The sequence below is a fragment of the Danio aesculapii genome, chromosome 1 (genome assembly GCF_903798145.1).
Source record: "Danio aesculapii chromosome 1, fDanAes4.1, whole genome shotgun sequence".
In the NCBI taxonomy this organism is placed as follows: Eukaryota; Metazoa; Chordata; class Actinopteri; order Cypriniformes; family Danionidae; genus Danio; species Danio aesculapii.
The window spans coordinates 8251842-8274586 of record NC_079435.1 but is presented as its reverse complement, the minus strand read 5'-3'; the positions used below and the strand labels follow the sequence as shown (position 1 = coordinate 8274586).

At 35.4% G+C, this 22745-nt stretch overlaps 1 protein-coding gene across 1 annotated transcript; it reads left to right on the top strand.

Moving 5' to 3' along the window:
- Positions 1 to 644: 644 nt before the first annotated feature.
- glb1 (galactosidase, beta 1) lies at positions 645 to 21773 on the top strand. Its single transcript, XM_056456492.1, has 16 exons — positions 645 to 772; positions 4117 to 4286; positions 4390 to 4540; positions 6473 to 6533; positions 6628 to 6722; positions 8161 to 8341; positions 8905 to 8963; positions 10275 to 10396; positions 10478 to 10518; positions 10611 to 10723; positions 11553 to 11627; positions 11719 to 11808; positions 12638 to 12751; positions 13637 to 13768; positions 15544 to 15795; positions 18589 to 21773. Exons 1-16 carry the CDS (start codon positions 716 to 718, stop codon positions 18835 to 18837), a joined length of 1962 nt encoding a protein of 653 aa, XP_056312467.1. The 5' UTR covers positions 645 to 715; the 3' UTR covers positions 18838 to 21773.
- The last annotated feature ends 972 nt before the right edge of the window (positions 21774 to 22745 follow it).

Below are 22745 nucleotides of genomic sequence, written 5' to 3'. Positions count from 1 at the left end.
CCCTCACTCATGTATTATTTGGAACAATCATTCAGTCATTTTCTTTTGGCTTAGTTCCTTTATTAATCTGGGGTCGCCACAGCGGAATGAACCACCAACTTATCCAGCATATGTTTTACGCAGCAGATGTCCTTCCAGCTGCAACCCATCACTGGGAAACATCCATACAAACTCATTCACACACATACAGATAATCTAGCTTACCCAATTCACATGTACCGCATGTCTGTGGACTGTGGGGGAAACCGGAGCACCCGGAGAAAACCCCCACAGACACGGGGAGACCATGCAAACTCCACACAAAAATGCTGACCCAGAGGCTCGAACCAGCGACCTTCTTGCTGAGAGGTGAACATGCTACCCACTGCACCACCGTTTTTTTTTTTGTTTGTTTTTTTTTGGTTTGTTTGTTTTTTTTAATATTAGCAAATAAATTAGGAAATTAATCATGGCAAATTTAAAGTAATACAGTTTGGTATATTTAAATTTGGCCCACAGCCCTCAATCAAATTTGGTTTTTGGCTCTTTATAAGAAAAGGTTTGGGCACCCCTGGTCTAGTTGTTGGATTCAATATGTGAGTGACTCATTCAGACCGACTCTATGAACTAGTTCAATCGTTTCAAGACTCGACTCCAAAGAACGATTCTCAGCTCTAGCAGCAACCAAAATAAATGGCAATTGACTTCCGCACTGCTGTTTACCGATTCAAACACCATGGCTCCCGGTGTCGGACTGGTCTCGGTTCTGCTCCTGATTACACCAGCCGTCACAGTGAGTATTAACTCTGTCTGTTTAAAAAGTATCATTTAAATCAAACATGTTCAGGTTAGCTATTAATGGACACATAATAGTGTACAGATGCTCTCTCCATCACTTGTAATTAGTTTATGATGCTGTATCTAGGGTGAAAAGTGTAATACTTTTTATTTCGTGCAGTTCAGACACTGTTTATAGACTTATTTCTGTGCTATGATATTTGGTCGCAGTTCTCTGGTTTTAACATGGTAATGACATACAGCAGGCTACACACTGTATCTAGTCAAGTGTCTTGTGACATGTCATGTGAGGACGTCACTCATCAGATATCCTCATGATTTTGGTTTATTATGTACAGATGCTATTTATTTAAGATTACTAACATTTCTGCTTAAATGTGTCAAAATTCACACTCAGATGTGATATTTAAAGAGATTATTCATCCAAAAATGACATTTGTGTCATTTTATGTATTACTCAGTTATTTTAGCCCAATTAAATATAGATAAGGACCATATTTAACCCAACGTTTGTGTTTGTCCATATTTTACGCAATTTGTGTTGAAATAATCAAGCATTTAGCGTACTCTTCCTCAATTCTTTTTTTATCTTATGATTTTTTTTCTCCAATACATAAAACAAGGAAGTCAATGGCTAATATGGCTGTTTGTTCATCATTCTTGAGTATATTTTCCTTTGTGTTTAGCAGAACAAAGAAACTTAAACTGGCTTAGAACAAGTGGAGGATGAGCAAATGATGACAGGGTTTACACTTTTTTAAATTGTGAAATATTCCTTTACATTTAGATTACATTTAGTCATTTAGCAGACGCTTTTATCCAAAGCGACTTACAAATGAGGACAAGGAAGCAATTTACACAACTATAAGAGCAGCAGTGAACAAGCGCTATAGACAAGTTTCAGGCGTGCAAAAGTCTAAGAAGCAAAACATTAGTAGAATTTTTTTTTTTTTTTTTTTTTTTTTTTTTTTTTTTTTTTTTTTTTTTTTTTAAGAGAGAGAGAGAGAGAGAAAGAGGGCACAGTTAGTGGTATAGCCAGAGAGGCAATTGCAGATTTGGAGGAAAAGTGGAGACTAAACAGTTGCGTTTTTAGTCGTTTCTTGAAGACAGCAAGTGACTCGGCTGTTCTGATGCAGTTAGGGAGTTCATTCCACCAACTGGGCAGATTGAATGTGAGAGTTCGGGAAAGTGATTTCTTCCCTCTTTGGGATGGAACAACGAGGCGACGTTCATTCACAGAACGCAAGTTTCTGGAGGGCACATATATCTGCAGAAGTGAGAGCAGATACGAAGGAGCACAGCTAGAGGTCACTTTGTAAGCAAAGCACAAAGTGCACTTTAAAGCACAGGTCTCAAACTCAATTCCTGGAGGGCTGCAGCTCTGCACAGTTTTGCTCCAACCCTAATTGAACACAGCTGATCCAACTAATTGAGTCCTTCAGGATTGTTTGAAATCTACAGGTAAAGCTGCGGTCACACTGGGCTTTTCCTCCCATAGACTTCCATTCATACACATGTGAATGCGTCAGACCGGAAACGCAGGGTCATGCGTTAAATTTCGCAGTTCGCTGCGGTGCAAAGTTCAAGCTTGGTGAACTCTGACCTGCGAAATCGCATCACTTGACTGCGTGAGACCAATCGAGGATCAAAACAGCACCTCTCTGGACAGAAATTTAAAACATGGACCAATCGCTCGCTTTTTTTAATGTCTAATCATCTTGTTTAATCCTGCCCCGTTTCACAGCGCCGTACGACAGAATTTCGCACACACAAAGCCCAGTGTGACCGCAGCTTAAGTGTGTTGGACCAGGGTTGGAACTAAACTGTGCAGGGCTGTGGCCCTCCAGGAACTGAGTTTGACTCCCATCCTTTAAAGGAAGCTTATCGGCCCGGGGTTATTATTGTGCACAAAAAGTTAAGGTCTGGAAAAAACCTCTGATTTCAATGTTGAGTTTGTCTTTATTTTACCCAACATTGGGTTATCGTACCCCAGTATCATCATGACATTTTTAAATCAATAATGGTCCACCATTTTCCAGTATTGGGTAGTGACTGGAAGGGCATCTGCTGCGTTGAATGTGCCAGAATAGTTGGCGGTTTGCTCCGCTGTGGTGACCTCTGATAAATACTTAAGGACTTAAGGGAAATAGGGGTCACATTGTCGCCCACTGAACTAAGCAAGGGTGCACCTAATGGGAAAGACCACATGGGAAAGCTAGGTTGCTGCCGGAAGTGGTGTTAGTGAGGCCAGCAGGGGGTGCTCAACCTGCGGTCTGTGTGAGTCCTAACGCCCCATTATAGTGAATGGGACTCTATACTGCTCAGTGAGCCCCGTCTTTCAGTTGACACATTAAACCGAGGTCCTGACTCTCTGTGGTCATTAAAAAATCCCAGGATGTCTTTCAAAAAAAAAAAAAAAAAAAAAGAGTAGGGTTTAACCCTGGCATCCTGGCCAAATTTGCCCACTGACCTTTGTTCTCATGGCCTCCTAAACGTATATCATAATTGGCATCATCACTAAGTCTCTTCTCCACCAATCAGCTGGTGTGTGGTCTGGCGCAATTTGCCTGCTGTTGAGTCATCCAGGTGGATGCTGCACACTGGTGGTGGATGAGGAGATTCCATCCAATGTGTAAAGCGCTTTGAGTGTTATATAAATGTAGGGAATAATAATAACTTAACCGAAAGAAAATAAATGAATGAATGAATGAATGATCAACCAGACACATGCAAATAATCCGAGATGTCAAACCTGTTTTTTTAGAACGTGGGTTAAAAAGCCACAGGTCTCATCTATTTGCGTTTATTTAATAAAACTGTTTATATATTCGGATAAACATCCTATTTGTTTGTTACGAAAAACACAAACAACCAAACCAGTTTAAAACATGATGTTATAAGTAGTACATGATATTACTGCATGAATTTGTTATAAAGTATTATTCAATAATGCTTCCTTCAAGTTTAACCTTATCTTGCATTAAAGGAGGAGTTCACCAAAAAATGAACGTTTCCTCATTATGTAATCACACTTAAGTGGTTCTAAACTTTGTTTTCTTTTCTTTTTGATTTTCTTTTCTTTTTTCTTTCTATTGTTGAACACAAAACAAGATATTCTGAAGAATGTTAGGGGATAAAAGCGCTAATGATATCTGGGAGCTGAGAATTCTATTGAAGTCAATGGCTGTTTTTTCTCCATTCATTCTTCAGCATATCTTCCATTAACAAGAAACTCAAGCAGGCTTGGAACAGATGGAGGATGAGTAAATATTGACATAATATTGATTATTGGGTGAGCTCTTCCTTTAAAGCACTTTGTATTACCTTAATTTTTTTCAGTACGCCACAACTCCCACTTTTTCTGTGGATTACCATCGAAACTGCTTCGTTAAAGATGGAGAGCCATTCCGCTACATCTCTGGCAGTATCCACTACAACCGGATCCCCAGAGTCTATTGGAAAGACCGGCTGCTCAAGATGTACATGGCTGGATTGAACGCCATCCAGACGTAAGCACGACCTTCTATGATTTAACTTCATCAAGAGCAATATTTAGGATTTCCAGCAGTCTTTCTAACTCATCCCCGCTCAGATTTTTCAAATGATCCACAGATATGTGCCGTGGAACTTCCACGAGCCGGTTCCTGGTCAGTACGACTTCAGCGGAGATCGAGATCTCGAGCAGTTCCTCCAGCTCTGCCAAGACATCGGCCTGCTGGTCATCATGAGACCAGGACCCTACATCTGTGCCGAGTGGGATATGGTGAGAAAACTACTGTATGTAGACATGGAACATATGTTGGAAGCTTAAACCAAGACTGGGGTCTTTTTATTGTTCATTTAAAAGCTATTTTTTAATAAGGCTAGAAGGAAACTAGGGGAGAATATTTATTATTATATGTAATTGATTATGGTGACCTACCAAAAATGATTGCAACTTCATCCTTATTAAAGAGACTGGACTCTGAATATATGTTAGGGTAGTGAAATATTTGGCTGAGATACAACTATTGAAATTCAGCAATCTGAGGGTGCAAAAAAATTAAATGCTGAGAAAATCACCTTTAAAGTCTGAAATAAGTAATTCGCAATGCCCATTACTAATCAGAAATTGCATTTTGATTTATTTACAGCATGTCATTTTCTAAATATCTTCATGAAAATTTTTTTTTACTTATTATTAATGATTTTTGGCTTTTAAAAAAATCTATAATTTTGACCCATACACTGAATTTATGGCTGTTGACATAAATATGCCTGCGTCACCTAAGACACTTGTTTTGTGATTCAGGGTCACAAATATGGAAAATTTATACATGGATGTATTTATTTTGTTTTATTTTAACACAAAAAAAGAGGGTGGAGGGGGAGTAAAAATAAAAAAACGAACAAACAGGTCACCAGAGACATCACATACAATTTTTTTTATCATTCTTTTTCCGAACGTGTCCTAACAACATGCCATACAACAAGCAATTTAACAGAAACATTTAAATACCAGGCACTGCACTCATAATGAAATGTAAAGACTTTAAATCTAATCAATACATATTAAACCTCTTTAACGTTATTAATAGGCTACAGAGTGACTGATGTTGTAGGTTTGCACTGAATTACTGTCTCTCATTCTCAACGCGCCTGCTAGTTATTTTATTTTCCGGATCTGAGGCGAACTCTTTGCTGCTGCTTTCAGTAGTATGGCAATAAATCTCAAGTAAAAAGGTGTTCAAACTCACATTGGGAGCATTTAACACTGAATAAAGCCTGTAATCAGTACCTGAGGTGATCATTGTCATAGTAGTTTATGCTGTTGTTCTGCTGCGACTATTTTTTAGACTGAGATCTTAAGTGTTTTTGTTAGATTTCTTATGATTTTTTTATATGTTCTTAACTGAGATCTTAAGTTTTTGTTAGATTAGTTACAAACCAACAAAAAAAAAGTCTTGTAGGTTTGCACTGAATCACAGTTCTGACTTTCTTTTTCAAAGCATCTGCTAGTTATTTTATTTTCAAGATCTGAGGTGAACTATCTGCTGCTGCTTTCAATAGTATGACAATAAATGGCACATAAAATACTATTTAAACTCACATTGGGAGCATTTAACACTGAATAAAGCACATAATCAGTACCTGAGGGGATCATTGTCATAGTAGTTTATGCTGTTGTTCTGTTGCACAGTCACATAAATGGGAAGCATTTCTAAAATAGAAATTTAACGTGTCACCATTGCCGATGGTTAGGGCAAAACTCCTTTTTAACATGGAAAAGATACCTTTTATTGTATGTTGTGGCACTGCGTCGTGTGTATTTAGGATTTAAATAGAACAAGCCAAAAAATAAAAACAAGCAAACAACAGCGACGTTAATTCAAGTGTATATGGTACAACAGATTTAAATCCACAATGCTCAGTTACTATATCTATATATATATATATATATATATATATATATATATATATATATATATATATATAAAGAAACAGGAAACATGATATACTCATTGCAAAGTACTCCATAGTTACTTTTGCACTGTCCATTTTTCTGGATGCAATAACAATCTCAACAAGTTTATCTAAGGGTAGTTTTCTCAAATCTATTACAAAATTACTAATATAGAGCTATATTTTTATGCTTTACTTTCTGCTTTTATTCAGTTTATTCTGACTTTAATTTGCTCCATTGTTCTTGTTTTAGGGAGGTTTGCCTGCCTGGCTGCTGAAAAAGAAGGATATTGTGCTTCGATCATCTGATCCAGGTGATAACACGAGTTACTGATTGACCTCAGATTGGACAGAAATGCAGTTGAATGAGTTAAATGCATGATTGTAAGCTCCTTTATGTTGTTCTAGATTACCTTGCAGCAGTGGACAAGTGGATGGGGAACCTGTTGCCCATCATAAAACGATACCTGTACCAGAACGGTGGACCAATCATTACTGTGCAGGTAAGATGGTAATATACTGATCACACAGGTGAAATGAGGACACATGCACAGAATTTGAATAATATACAGTGTAAATAAACTTTACATACATAATAAGATTTATAGTTCATTTTTTTTATATTGTATAAATAATAAAAAGTGGAATGGGACAAATCTACAGCTCTACATTTAATAAACTGCAAGAAATCAACCTGAACATATATGAAAGACACTCATTATATTTGACTTACATTTTTTTTTTCAAAATGTTTATATGAGAACTCAAATTTGGCACTGTAGGTTGACTCTCTTGCATTTATTGGGGAATGATGCAAAGTCAACCCTCACCATAAAACATTTTATCAAAATGTGATATTTTAAAGACTATTAGACAAGATTTCTATACTGAGACCACTTTGATGGATGCTTTTAAAGTAGATACCACCAGAAATCATTTAGTTTTAATTCTGTTGTGGCTATTTCTATTAAAAGGACTCTTAGGCTGGATTTATACTTTCGCCTGGTGCCGCATCGCACATCTCCGCTGACTGCGCGCGCACCTCACGAAACGGATGAGGCTTTTAATTAATTTTCCACCACAATTTATAATATATTGGACTGAAAAATCGAAAGATTTTAATCTGAAATGTTTCATTTTTAATCATTTATTTGTATTTTGTATTATCTCTTAATGAGTTATAAAGTTGTTACTGTAATATGTTTTTTAAATATATTTTATCTGTATAATTCTTGTCATGAAATGGCCATAAGTTGCTGATGTGGCAATAAATTAACAAACAAAAAACATGCATGCATGATAAGAGAAGTCAGATCTTATTTAGCCTTATTCAACTAATAGCAGTAAATGGTGATATCGCCTGTATTTTCACAGGTGCTTACTGTAGTTCTTCTTCAGTTTAGGTAATGAAACAGTATTTAAAGTCTGGTTGAAATCAAAATTTACCATGTTTTTTTTTTTTTTTTTTTTGCTAGCTCATAAAAAATGTATAATAATTAATCTGTGCAAGTTAATCCACAAAAAATGAGTTTGTTTTGGTAATCTTCAATCATAATCTGCTCATTTGCTTCTGCATTTGAAGTAGTGGTTCTTCTTCTGTTCATGTCAACCTGAGGGTTTCCATAGCACATGCATATTAATACCCCCTCTTACTGTTAGTTTGCTATTAGGGAATGATGCACAAAACAAAGCCTTGAAACTTAATATTTAGTTAAGTTAGAAGTACATCTACATACTGAAAAGTCTCCACAACTTCCAGTTCATGTGGAGTTTAAAGTAAAGCTCAATATATTAAATATAATTTCATTCAATATAATTAAAAACAATTTTAAAAAGATACAACTTAGAAGAACTCGAAAACAAGCGCATCTACTTCTGTGTGTGATTTGTTGTTGTTTTTTTATTAATGGGAATTATGCATTATTTATCTTTGTTATGCAGGTAGAGAATGAGTACGGCAGTTACTTCGCCTGTGATTTCAACTACATGCGTCATCTGAGCCAGTTGTTCCGGTTTTATCTCGGGGAAGAGGCTGTGCTGTTCACTACTGATGGGGCAGGTCTGGGTTACCTGAAATGTGGATCCCTTCAGGGCCTCTACGCCACTGTTGACTTCGGCCCAGGTCTGCATACCCCATTCATAAGCTACAGCTGAAGTCAAAAGGATTAGCCCTTCTGTGAAATTTAAATAACTAGTTTCTAATAAGGGGCAACACAGTGGCTCAGTGGTTAGCACTGTCGCCACACAGCAAGAAGGTCGCTGGTTTAAGTCCCTGCTGGGCCAGTTAGCATTTCTGTGTGGAGTTTGGATGTTCTCCCCGTGTTGGCGTGGGTTTTCTACGGGTGCTCCGGTTTCCCCAATCCAAAGACATACAGTACAGGTGAATTGAATAAACTAAACTGGCCGTAGTGTGTGTGAGTGTGAGTGAATGAATGAATGAATGAATGAGTGAGTGAATGAGTGTGTATGGATGTTCCCAGTACTGGATTGCAGCAGGAAGGGCATCCACTGTGTAAAACATATGCTGGATAAGTTGTCGGTTCATTCTGCTGTGGTGACCCCTGATGAATAAAGGAACTAAGCCGAAGGAAAATGACTGAATTATTAACTTTTAAAAATAATTGTTGCTGTTAGTAATGTTACGCAAAGCTGTGTTTATTTTTGGCCAATTTGTATTTTATTCAGGTGCAAATGTGACTGCTGCGTTTGAAGCACAGAGGCATGCAGAGCCACGTGGGCCCTTGGTAAGAACTGAAAACTTTCTCATTAATATTCCTGTTTGCACCTGCTATTAAAATGACAATTTCAATGTCTTTTTTACATTTATATGCAAATTGCACATGCTTTTTTTGATCAGACATCAGAATAGGCCCATATTCTGAAAGCAGCTAGCTCTCTGCAACTCTCACATAGTCGCCCACTGAAGCTAAGCAGTGCAGAAGGGTCTGCTGCAGACGTGCACTTGCACTTTCAGGCTTGCACTCTCGGACTTGCACTCTCAGGCAACCCCGCTTCCTTTGCAAGTGACGTCATTTACAATTGACACCTGCACTCTCCGGTGTTTGTGTATTTTATTTTTTTTACTTTATTTTTATACATTAGAACATTTTACGGAACAAAACCTTCAGCAGTGATTATTAAAAATAACAAATACAAATAAGTAATACTAGATGTAAATAAAAACAAATTACAAAAAAAACATACATTAATCCAGAAAAACAAACAAAATAGCGCTCAGGGGTAACTCAAATATCTGGTCGGTCCTCTTTGGGTAAGGGATTTATCAAAACAACAACAGGAATCAGTCCAAGGCACTCGAAAATTGTGAAAAATTTAAAAAGCCTTAATTCACATGGCTAAATCTTTAAAAATCACAAGATTTTCACAGTGTATTATGAATATGTAATAGGCATATATGGCTATATGAAAAGAGTAAGGTGGGATGTCATTCCTACCGGTAAATGTGCGTTTCATGTCAAATACGAAAGTGAAAGCATGCTAACTATTAACAAGAGCCGTTTATCCATTAGGAAAACTGACAGAACTGCAGTCTTGGTTTATCTGTTATTTCTCACTATAACGTAAAGGCTATAATGCATAAATCTAGCCAAGGGCTATGGATGAGAAAGTCTGACCTCTGATTTATACTTAGTGACGATGTCTGTGGGTGTCACCATTCAAAATTAAAGCACAGATTTCCGCTTATAATGTCTTGTTGCTCGTTGCCATAAATTAAAATAAGGATGCATGACAGCTGAGCGGGTCAATATAAACTGAAATCTCTGACCAACGTGAGGAGAGTTTACTCGCACTTTGCCGTGTGAAAGCGAACCGCACCAAGGACCAGTTGCAATTCCCTGTTTCGAAACAAAACAGGTGTGAAAGCACCCTATGGTTGTTGTTTTTTTTATGAATTATATGAAAACATAATGTACATTACTGATTATAAAATATATTATGATATTGACTGGCAACGCTCAATTGAACTACATCGTGTCACAATTCTAGCATGATGTGTATTCTGTACAAATGAAACTCAAGGCAGTTTTTTGCAGGTGAACTCTGAGTTTTACACCGGCTGGTTGGATCACTGGGGTGAGAAACACTCGGTTGTTCCCACATCTGCTGTAGTCAAAACTCTTAATGAAATTCTGGAAATTGGAGCCAATGTCAACCTGTGAGTTTTCATTCATAACAACTAACAACAGAAATGTATTGCATCGTTGCAATTGATTTCATTATGTAATTCATTTGTCAGGTATATGTTCATCGGTGGAACTAACTTTGGCTATTGGAATGGTAGGTTGGAGATTTCTACATCAACAAGACCAAAAATAAATGAAAACGTGTGTATATTCATGTCTTTTTTTTCTATTTTTACCACATTAAAGGTGCCAACAGTCCGTATGGTCCTCAACCCACCAGCTATGACTATGACTCTCCTCTTACAGAAGCTGGAGATCTGACTGAGAAATATTTTGCTATAAGGGAAGTCATCAAAATGGTAAATTGAGGAGGAATTTAGATTTTTTGGGGGTCACACTTTATTTTAGGGTACAATTAGTGCTATTAGCAAACCATTAACTATGACTTTTGCCTCCATAAACTCATAATTTGCTGCTAATTAATAGTTATAAAGGTAATAGTTTGGTTTAGGTATTGGCTAATAGGGAAGCAGAATGTGTACGTTATAGACCATTTCAATGTGGTCATGTCATTGACCCACGAACATTTCCTGAGTGTTATTAAACTCTTTCATAACTGTAACAAGAGACAATTTAATCATAACTTAATGTTAAAATGGCTATCATAACATTATTTATCAATATGTGGACATTTTTGGATTCTCAGAAGCTATAGAAGTTAAAAATGTGAAACAGTAATACGTTGGGACCATTGTTTTTGATTACATCCCTCAAAATGCTCTATATTTACTAATAAACAGCCAATATCTTAAAAATATGCAGTCAATGTACTTTAAAAGTACTAATAAGTAGCCAATACTTTCTAAGTACTAATAAACAAGCAGTATCTTAATTATAGGCAGGTAATAAACCACTTGTTAATAGTAAGAATGAACTAACTGGTTTTTATTTATTTTATTTAGCTTTATAAGGTCATACAGAATATAATAACTCTGTAAATACAATATAAACAACATGAATACATATACAAATGCCTTATAAAGCAAGATAAAATATCTCATACGAACACAAATGTGTACATGCATGACAAAACAAAACGAACAATAGAAAAAAAGCAAAAATATACATGTGTTATTGAATTGTGTTGCATATCATGAAGTTGATTGATTATTTTTACTTTATATATAGTATAAAGATGTACCAGAAGGAATCCTGCCTCCATCAACACCTAAATTTGCATATGGAAAAGTGGAAATGAAGAAAGTATGTGTTTTTTTGCGAATTTGCATGGCTGTTAGTATAATAGGTATATATAACACTTTCTTTTCAATAAATGATCTTCTTGTCCTTGCAGCTAAAGACTGTGTCAGAGACCTTGGATGTTTTGTCTTTCTCCGGCCCTATAAAAACACTTTACCCACCAACATTTATTGACATGAATCAGGTATGCCTTATGTTATATTGGAGATGTTTTCATCCACTATGGAGTGCTGTTGAGTCTTAATTTGACCACAACTTTCAGTTTGTTTCAGCAAATGGAAGGATTTTTGGTTACAAATCTTATTTTGGCACATATTTTGGGAAAATGCTTTGAAAATGACTTTGTTTTGTTTACTCATATAGTTTTTTATAGATGTATTTATGCAAGCACAAAAATTGCTGTTATACTACATTTAACACTTTTAACACTATCTAAAGGGTTAAAATTTACAAATTGTACCTGGGAAAACCACCAACAATCAACAATGCATGATTATATGCTCTCATGGCTTTGCGATTAAAAAAAATTGTCATTAAAATAGAAGTCAATGGGTCAAAAACAGCCACCAACAGTAAATGAGGAAGGAAAAAAATCAACAACTGCATCAAAGCCAATGTTTTTAATAATCTTTTACATGTCCGAGACACATGTCGCAATTACCCTTTATATTGACAACAAGTCATTTTATGTGTTTTTCACGTTTTTTCAGTGACATCATGAACTTAAAGAGTCAAAATCCTGGATTTAGTTAATGTTACTGTAACTAATTTAATCCTCCTTTATTTAAAGTTGCTGGCTTTTAATTTAGTGGATGTTTTTTATCGCGAGCATAACGAAATGTTAGTCAAATTGAACCATACACAAGGGTTAATTGTTATTTAGAAAATGTAAAGTTTTAGTTTGTTTTTTTTTAATTCAGTGATTTAATTTTTTTAACGCCCAGTCAGAAGGTTTCAGATGGTGTTTATGGTTAAATCTGTGCATTGATTATGAATTTATGATTGCCTTACAGGCATTTGGGTTCATGCTTTATCAAACTGTGCTACCAGTTAACTGCGTGAAGCCCACCCCGCTGTCGTCCCCCCTGAATGGAGTCCATGATCGGGCATATATTTCCATTGATGGCGTGAGCATTATTGAGACTATTTTATTGTTATGTGTCTAAGTTACTCTTAAAGGCAAATGGTGGTGACTTTCTTCCTCAGTAAAACATTAAAAGGGTAGTTCACCCCAAAATAGAAATGTACTCACCATTTACTCATTCTCATGTATTTATAAAGCCTTATTCACTTGTTCCAAAGCGGTTTAAGTTTCTTTCTTCTGTTGAACACAAAAGAAGATACTCTGAAGAATGTTGGAAACCAGAAGGCGTTGACATTCATAGTGGAGAACAAAGATACTGTGGAAGTCATTGGTTACTGATTTCTAACATACTTCAAAATATCTTCTTTTGGGTTCAACAGAGGAAAGAAACTCAAACCGCTGTGGAATAAGTGAATAAATAAATACAGAATTAAAATTTTAGGCTTTTAGCTAAAACTATGGTTCCTTTTGATTGATAACAAGCAATACTTAATTTTTTGGTGAACTGTTCTTGTAAGATAAGATCATATGCAAAAAAATTATATCTTACAATATTTGCTTGCATAGCATTTTATACACTATTGTTTAAAATTTTGGGATTTAAAAAAAGGGTAATTGTGTAAATATTTAGCAATGATTCATTAAAATGAATTAAAAAGTCACGATTATAACAATGATTTACATTTCAAATTTTTACTCTATAATTCCTTTAAAAATTCTGAAAAACTAAATCTATCATGGTTTCTTCCTCACTGATAATAAACGATGAATAATCGCCTAGCACTGAAGACCAAAATAATGCCTGCTTTTACAACAGATCTTTGACAATAGAGATTTCTTTAAATAACATAAAGACTTACTAATTCCAAACTTTTAAACTCTAGCGTTATTGTTTATGCAGTGTTTCTGATATCATTTCTTTGTTTAGATTGCTGCTGGTATTTTGGAGAGGAACAAGGCACTCAGCATCAATATAACGGGGAAAGCTGGAAGCCGTGTGGACGTCTTGGTGGAGAACATGGGCAGAATCAACTACGGCAAAGGAATAAATGACTTCAAGGCAATCAAATATAAATCTTTTTGTCCACATTTTTAGTAATTATCAGTAAAATCACTAAGCCTTATGTAAATTGGGTTGGATGATAGTTCAAGTGATGTAAGATATTTTGTTGTCTTTTTTTTCTTCTTCTTCTTTTTATTATTATTAATATTATTATTGCAATGCTATTGCATTTTTACTGTTTCTATTGAGCTTTTTATAATACAACATACACATAGCATTAACTGAAAATAATAGCAGTAAATAAAGATAAAATAATAACAATAAATAGTTTTTTGCTTTTCTTAAATTTTTCATCTCGTTTCATCTCTTCCATATATCTAAAAAATCTTAAATCAGGAAGCATTTTCTAGACAAGCAAAAAAAATGGTCTTGTTTTAAGAAATAGTAAACCAAAATTAAATGAGTTTTTCCTTTAAACAAGCAAAATAATCTGCCAATGGGGTAAGCTAAATAATTGTGCTTTTCCTTTTGTCGTAAGATTATTTAGCTTACCCTTTACCCAAATTATTTTGCTTGTTTTGAGGAAAAAACTCACTTGATTTTGACACTATTTCTTAAAAAAGACAGTATGTTTTGCTTGTCTAGAAAAAGCTTCTTGATTTAAGAATATTTGGATATTCGGACTAGAATCAAGACAATAATCTAAGTAAGAAAAGCATTTTTTGCAGAGAAAGAAAGAAAGAAAGATTTATAAAGTTTATAACTTAAAATCTAAAAATTTTAAATCTAAAATTTAATAACTCAATTTTGACATTAATCCTTAAAACAACACAATATGGTTTTCTTGAGTAGAAAAAGCTTCTTGATTCAAGAATATTTTGATATTTGCTGTGATTTTTGCAGTGAACTTTAAAATAAGACAAGAAAAGAAAGAAAGAAAAGAACATGTTAAAAACTTAAAATCCAAATACAACTACAAAAAAGCCCGTAACAACATTTTAAAATCATTTAAAAAAGCAAGCAAATATGCTTTGATTAGTGCTCATTTCTGTTGGATAATGTCACATTTCAGCTGTAAATTCGCAGACTATTTACTTAATTTAATAAAGGGATAGTTGATCAGTTCTGTTTAAACTCTCTGTTGAACACAAAGGAAAGTTTTCTGAAGAATGTTGGGAAAAAACATTGACTTCCATCGCCGTTGACATCCATACTGGGAACAAAAAGATAATATAGCTGTTTTTTTTTCTTCAGCAAACCTTGTTTTGTGTTCAACAGAAGAAAGGAACTCATAAAAGTTTAGACCCACTTCAGTGTGAGTAAATGATGAGGAAATGTTTTGTTTTTTTGTCAACTATCCGCTTGTTAAGTCGTGACTTACGAAATACTGTTTCCAGGTGCAAGCCGGAGAAAATATTTGTTTATGAAATTTTTTTTTTGTCATATCACACATTAAAGGGAAATTTATATCATGGCTTACACAACAGTCTGTGGATAGTCTCTCAGACACCAAGATTTTAACAATTTATAAAAAATGAATCCCTTTCTAGCCATCTGATATAAGGCATGGATGTATATATTGTGATTGTGATTTTCGAAAGTATTACGTCACTTTGTAAACATTTGTTATAACCAATTGTTGAGTCTCGCCATACAGTTTGATAGAGCAATTGGACCCAGAAGCCGCTTTTCATGATGTCAAACTTAACAAGCGGATTGCTTTTAAATGATTTACTGATTAAAACTGATCCGTTTTTTGACATCTTTGCTATTTTCCACATACTTACTTTCCATATTTCTCTGTTTATGGTCTCTGTCTCTTTGCTTCTCAGGGTCTAGTGTTTAATCTGACTCTCGGTGCTGATGTTCTGGTTAACTGGACGGTGTATTCTCTGAGTGTTGATGAAGCAGTGAGCGAGGGTTTGCTTTCAGCTTCAGGCTCCTCTTCATCTTCTCCCAGCTCCACCAGCAGACCTCCACCTGCTCTTTCACCTCCAACCTTCTACTCCGGCAGCTTCATCATTCCTGATGGCATTCCTGACCTCCCTCAGGACACCTACATCCAGTTCCCTGACTGGAGGAAGGTACAGCTCTCAGGCCATGTTCACAGCTGGATTTGTTCAGTTCCAGAATGATAATTTGCATAGCTTTATATTGATGTTCCTACTTGGAGTTTTTGTCTTGTTTCTAATATAAATGCCAAGAGGCACGTCACCATTTTTTTTTTCAGAAAACATACTTCTAAAGGTGCTGTTGACTTGAAAATTTCCCCGGATGTTGGTAACAACCAAAGAAATCCATATATGCAAATAAAACAATATTAATTAATTTACAAATGAACTTATGCATAATAAAATGAAATGACGCATGGGAAAAGGTGTTGAACACATGAAGAAAGGGAGGTGTAGAAAGGCAGTGAAAGTCCAGACAGCAGCTGAAATCTCTCAGTAGTTCTTCAGCAACCCTCTGCCCTTCATCAGTGTAAATTAATATTAGCTGCTTCAGTCCAACATCTACATTAGCAGGAGGATGAAGATGAAACCAGGGTGGACATTTCAGCAAGACAATGGTCCAAAACACAGCCAAGGAAACTCTTAAATGCTTCCAGAGAAAGAAAATAAAGCTGTGGAATGGCCCAGCCAATCACCTGAGCTGAATTCAATATAAAATACTAAATCAAGATCAGGTTTGATGGACGAGACCCACAGAACCATCAAGATTTTGGCACTGTTGAAGTCTAAAAGTCTTAAGTGAAAATTTAAGCAATGCATGTGACTTCATTCTCCATATGAGAGGCATCTTTAAGCTGCCATCATTAAAAAAAAGCCTTTAATATAAAGTATTAAATATATTTCAGTAGTTCAGCACTTTCTCCTTCTGTCATTTCATTGGTGTTACACAACAAATTTTTTACTTTTTTTTTTTTTTTAATGTTTGTATTGTTTTTTTTGTTTTTTTTTTTTACCAAAATCTGGATTAATTCCATGTTACAAGCTCCTTTAGAAATATAATTTTCAGGAAAAAACATGACATGCTCAATACTTAATTTCCCCGCTCTAAATATTTTTGTCTTGTTTTCAGAAGAAAAAAAACACGTGAAAATTAAGCAAGTTTCAGCTTTTTAAAAATTAAATATTCTAAGCAAAATCATTTAAAACAAGTTTATTTCACTTACTCTACTGACTGGATTTGTTGACTTCTGGAATGATAATTCACACAGCAAATAATGATTTTCCTACTTGGAGTTTTTGTCTGTTTTAGTCTAAAAATCAAGAAGCCTTTTCTAGACAAGTAAACATTTTTGTCTTGTTTTGAGGCAAAATTAAATGCTTAAATTTATGCTTCAAACGAGCTAAAAATTCTAAGCAAAATAATCTAAGAAAAACTTGCTTTTATTTACTTGTTCAGAAAATAATTTAGGACTTTTGAGATATTTGGACTAGGGCAAGATGAAAACTCAAGTTAAGACTCTAAAACTTTTAAAAACTCAAATATTATTATTATTATAATATAACTACCTCAAAACTGAAAAGAAATGCTGGTTTTCCAGGAAAACAACAGGATTTTTTTTAATATAATGGAACAAAAGTTTATGTAAAGCTGCAGTTGAAGTCAGAATTATTAAACCCCCTGAATTATTAGCCCCCCTGTTTATTTTTCCCCCTATTTTCTGTTTAATGGAGAGATGTTTTCAACACATTTCTAAACATAATAGTTTTATAAACTAATTTTTAATATCTGATTTATTTTATCTTTGCCATGATGACAGTAAATAATATTTGACTAGATATTTTTCAAGACACTTCTAAACAGCTTAAAGTGACATTTAAAGGCTTAACTAGGTTAATTAGGTTAACTAGGCAGGTTAGGGTAATTAGGCAAGTTATTATATAGCGATGGTTTGTTTTGTAGACTTTCGAAAAAAAATCTAGGTTAAAGAGGCTAATAATATTGACCTTAAAATGGTTCTTAAAAAATTTAAAACTGCTTTTATTCTAGCTGAAATAAAACAAGTAAGACTTTCTCCAGAAGAAAAAAATATTATCAAACATACTGTGAAAATTTCTTTGCCCTGTTAAACATCATTTGAGAAATATTTAAAAAAGAAAAAAATTCAAAGGGGGGCTAATAATTCTGACTTCAACTGTATATGGTGAGCTAAAAGAGTATGTAAAGCTTTATTTTTCTTGGAGAGATTGTTTACTTACTAATAAAAATATATAAATGGTTTAAATCTCTTCCCATTATTAGTTCCTATACAGTAAACTAAATTAGCACATATTTCAGATCTACTCTCTGAAGAGAATTTACAGGAAGGCTATTATTATATACATTTCATCTAATTTATAGTCAAATAATTATCTAATATATAACCAAATACCTTGATAATCTTATCAAGGCATTTATAGTGACTAAATTATTTTTAAAGTGTGAGGAGGAGAGGAGACAACAGAACATGATGCGGAAACATTTAGCCTTCATTCCCTTTTTAACAGCACTGTGTTGGAGCCAGGACTAGCAAGAGAACATTTGATTATTACTTTTTTGTTAACACAATAGCACTAGCTGTGGATGTGGAAGAAAGTGTGAAAGTGAACAAGCACAAAACTTTCTAGATCCTATTTACTCCTGTATTAATCAATTGATCAATGAAGGGCATCTAAATACCAGGTGCAGTCATGGCTTTCATATTGGTGGGAAAGGAAATTTCATTGAATTTGGTTTTAAATTGTCACACCAGTTCATTTCATTTTCACTTTTAAAGCTTTCACTGTTGATCCTACTGAAAGCCATTCATAAATGTAAAGCAGTCAATAACAATACATTAGCATTGGTAAAATAAACCATAGCAAACATAACATGCATTTTTATTTCAGGGTCAAGTGTGGATTAATGGATTTAACGTTGGCCGCTACTGGCCGTCCCGTGGGCCGCAGATCACCCTCTTTGTCCCGGCTCACCTGCTCAGCACCTCCGCCCAAAACAACATAACCGTCCTTGAGCTGGAGGCGTCCCCTTGCTCCTCGGGTTCCTGCATGGTGGAGTTCACTGATATTCCTGTTTTAAACGCCACCGTAAACAACCAATACGAAAGACGACTATTCAACAAACAAGACCTCTTATGAGTTTACAACCACTTCCAGTTCATTTGTGCACCAAAATTTTGTTCATTTGAAGGAATCCGAAGGATGATGTTGGAGATCATCAGCACTATATGGACGAAGTTAAAGCTGGAATGTGTGATCACTGTGAATATAATGTTATGCAAATGATCAGGGGTTGATCAAGGCTGCTCAGGGACTGTGATTTTGAAAAATGTGCAGTGGAAGATGATTATTACAACTTGCTATGAAGTTAAAGGGATGGTTAAACCTATAAATGAAAATTTAGCAATTATTTTGTACTTTTAACTATGTTCAAAACCTCTGTTGTTTACATTTTCATTTAGGCATTTAGCACAGGGATTCCCAAACTTTTCCGCCCTCGACCCCTAAAATAATAATCCCAGTGACTCACGACTCTCGCTATTTTTGGAGATGGTTATAAACATACAAATATGCCAAGCAACGGCCTATATCACACGTACACCAACAGGCATATATAAACACAAGCACACTGACAACACAAAAAAAATGTGCAACAGTTTAATTTTTAGTCATTTATTCATTTGTTTAATTTAATATCAACCTCACCTAACGAGAGTGGTGGGCACAATGTTTTCAGCACAAGTTCTTGGTTTAATTTTGGAGACCGCCGCTTGGAGATCATTTGTCTATGTTTAGTCGTGGCCCGTATTTATTTTTAATGTACGTGAGTGCTGTAAAGGTTTTAGAAAGTTTAGTCTTGTGCCATAAAATCAATCTGCTGCTACTGACTGTGTCGTTAATCTAATGTAAACATCTCAGGGGTCACGATCCAATCGACAGAAAAAATAATAAGCGAACGGCTGATGGCTTTTTACTTACATGTTGTATTTTTAATGTAATTATTTTTATCTTCTGTAAGTTACGGATAAAATATTGGAGTTTTATTAGATTATAAAAAACTTATTTGATTTTCGGTAATCGCCAAGCAACTCATACACCATACCACATAATGGCCACACACCCAAAGCACTTCACAATCAGGAGGTGGGGGGGGGGGGGGGGTCTTTCCACACCACCCCCAGTGTGCTGCATCTACTTGGATGATGCGACGGCAGCCACAGGACAATGGCGCCAGTGCACTCACCACACACCAGCTATTGGTGGAGTGGAGAGACGGTGATAGAGCCAATTCGGTGGATGGGGATGATTGGGAGGCCATGATGGGGGAATTTGGCTAGGAAAATAGGGTTACACCCATACTCTTTACGAGAAGTGCCATCGGATTTTTAATGACCACAGAGAGTCAGAAGCTCGATTTAACGTCTCATCCAAAAGACAGTGCTCACTGACAGTATAGTAAGCCCTTCACTATACTGAGGCATTAGGAATCACACAGGTTGAGTGCCCCCTTTTAGCCTCATTAACTCTACTTCCGACAGCAACCTAGTTTTCCCATGTGGTCTCCCATCCAGGTACTGTCCAGACTTAGCCCTGCTTAGCTTTAATGAGTAACCGGTCTTGGGCTGCAGGGTGATATGGCTGTTTTTAGATAGAGAAGAGTGTTTTTACAGGTGGTTTGTTATGCCCACTCACCTGTGTGAGGCACACTTCATAAATGCACAATGTTTTTTTTGTTGTTGTTTGTTTTTTTTTTGAGATATGGAGGGACTATAAGAACCTGTCTGGTGCAAAACTAGGGCAAGTGTTAGTTAATGTGTCAGTGAGATGAAACGGTGTGTTTTCTACAGGTGGTTTGTAAAGCCCACAAGGCACATTCACACTCTTTCTTCCTTTGAACGCAAAAGAAGATATTTTAAAGAAAGATTGAACCACTGACTTTCATAGTATTTGTTTTTCCTCCTATGGAACTCAATGGTTACAGGTTTTTAGCTTTCTTTGAAATGTATTCGTTGCAGAAGATGAAAGAAAGAAACATATAAAGGTTTGAGAGTGAGTCAATTTTCATTTCTGGGTGAACTATGCCTTTCAGTGTTGAGGTAACGTATTACAAGTAATGCTAGTTACGTAAGAATACTACTTTTCTAAGTAACGAGTAAAGTAACGCATTACTATAAAACAATTAAGGCTGGCGCCAGTGGTTAGTGTGCCGACACATGCGCTTCGGTGCTCATGGCGACCCGAGTTTGATTCCTACCTCGTAGTCCTATGCCGATCCTTCCTCTCTCTCTAAAAAATAATTATAAAAAACAAAACAATTAAGTTATAATATTTGAGTTACTTTTTTAAAAATGTCAAGCGAGTTACTTAGCTATTATAATTAGCTTTTTTTAAATTTATTTCTAAATTAAAATTAGCGTAGGCACATTGACTCGATGAGAGAATGCATTTATTATTTTGAACACACCAAAAGGGGATTATCTCACTGGACATTGATTTTACTTTACTTATAAGACGAAATGTACAAAAGTAGCAACAGATTGCTGTAAACTTACAATAATCTGTATATGCCGCATGCTGAGGTCTGGAGTCAGGAAATTCTCAGAAGATAGTTTTCAAGGTAAATGAAGGTGTAGGTTAACTGGAAGAACTCCTCTACTTAAAAAGCTGGAAAAAAAGTTGCAAATGATTAAAAGGTAACGTGAAAGTAACTCAAAAGTAACATAAGGCATTACTTACCATAAAAAGTAACTAAGTAACTCAACTAGTTACTTTTTTAGGGAGTAATTCAATATTGTAATGCATTACTTTTAAAACATTCCCCAATGCTGATCCCTTTATTATACATTTTCTACTACAGATTTTAGATTATTCTATTATTTGCACTTTGTTATTTTAAATAATACTAAAGTTTTTTGTTTTTATGTGGACAGACATGCTACAATGTTAATAAGTGCCTTCATTGGTAATTAGTAACTTTAATTTTACACCTCATATTGGCTGGTGCTTTGAAATATTTCACTATATAATGATGCTGGATGATTTTTATAAATCTGTATGTCTTTAAAAATCTGTATCTGTATAATAAAAATATTATAGGAAAAACAGTGAAAAAAAAATCCTTGCTCTGTTGAAAAAAGTTCACAGGAAGGTGAATAATTTTGACTTCAACTGTATATGAAGGGGGTTGCAGCTGGAAGGGCATCCGCTGCATAAGACAAATGCTGGATAAGTTGGCGGTTCATTTCGCTGTGGCGACCCCAGATTAATAAAGGGACTAAGCCGAAAAGAAAATGAATGAATGAATGTATATGAAGGAATCTAGCATTTTCGTTGCACAAAAGTGCTCAAAAATCAAATGTCAAGCACTTGAACAAAGAAAATAAATCATAACGAAACTGTATCAACTTAAACCTTTTTAGAATTGTGAAGCGATCAACAACAACAATTAAACATTGGTGAAAGAAAAGACAGGAATCATGACATGCATTTTTGCATCATTGATGCCAAACAGTAATCATGGTTGTGTGTGAATAAAACATGTTTCAAAAGCCGCTCTTGTTTTAATTTAGTATTGATGAGCTATATGGTTGTTTTGTTCATATTTTGTATAATATGTGAATGCTTCAAGTGAAGTGGTTGCTACATCTATTTATAATAGTTAATATAATATATTGTTACAATATTACTATTCTGATGGTCTGGTTTGGGCGACACGGTAGTTTTAGTGGTTAGCACTGTCGCCTCACAGTAGGAAGAACGCTGGTTCGAGCCCTGGCTGGGTCAGTTGGCATTTCTGTGTGGAGTTTGCATGTTCTCCCTGTGTTGGCTTGAGTTTCCTCTGGGTGCTTTGGTTTCCCTCACAGTCCAAAGACATGCGCTATAGGTGAATTGGGTTAACAAAATTGGCCGTAGAATATGTGTGTGAATAAGTGCGTATGGGTGTTTCCCAGTACTGGGTTGCAGCTGGAAGGTTGAATAGTTAGCGAACTGAAATCCAATCACAACTAAAATGGAGAAGAGAAATAATCCACCTTTAAAAGGGCACT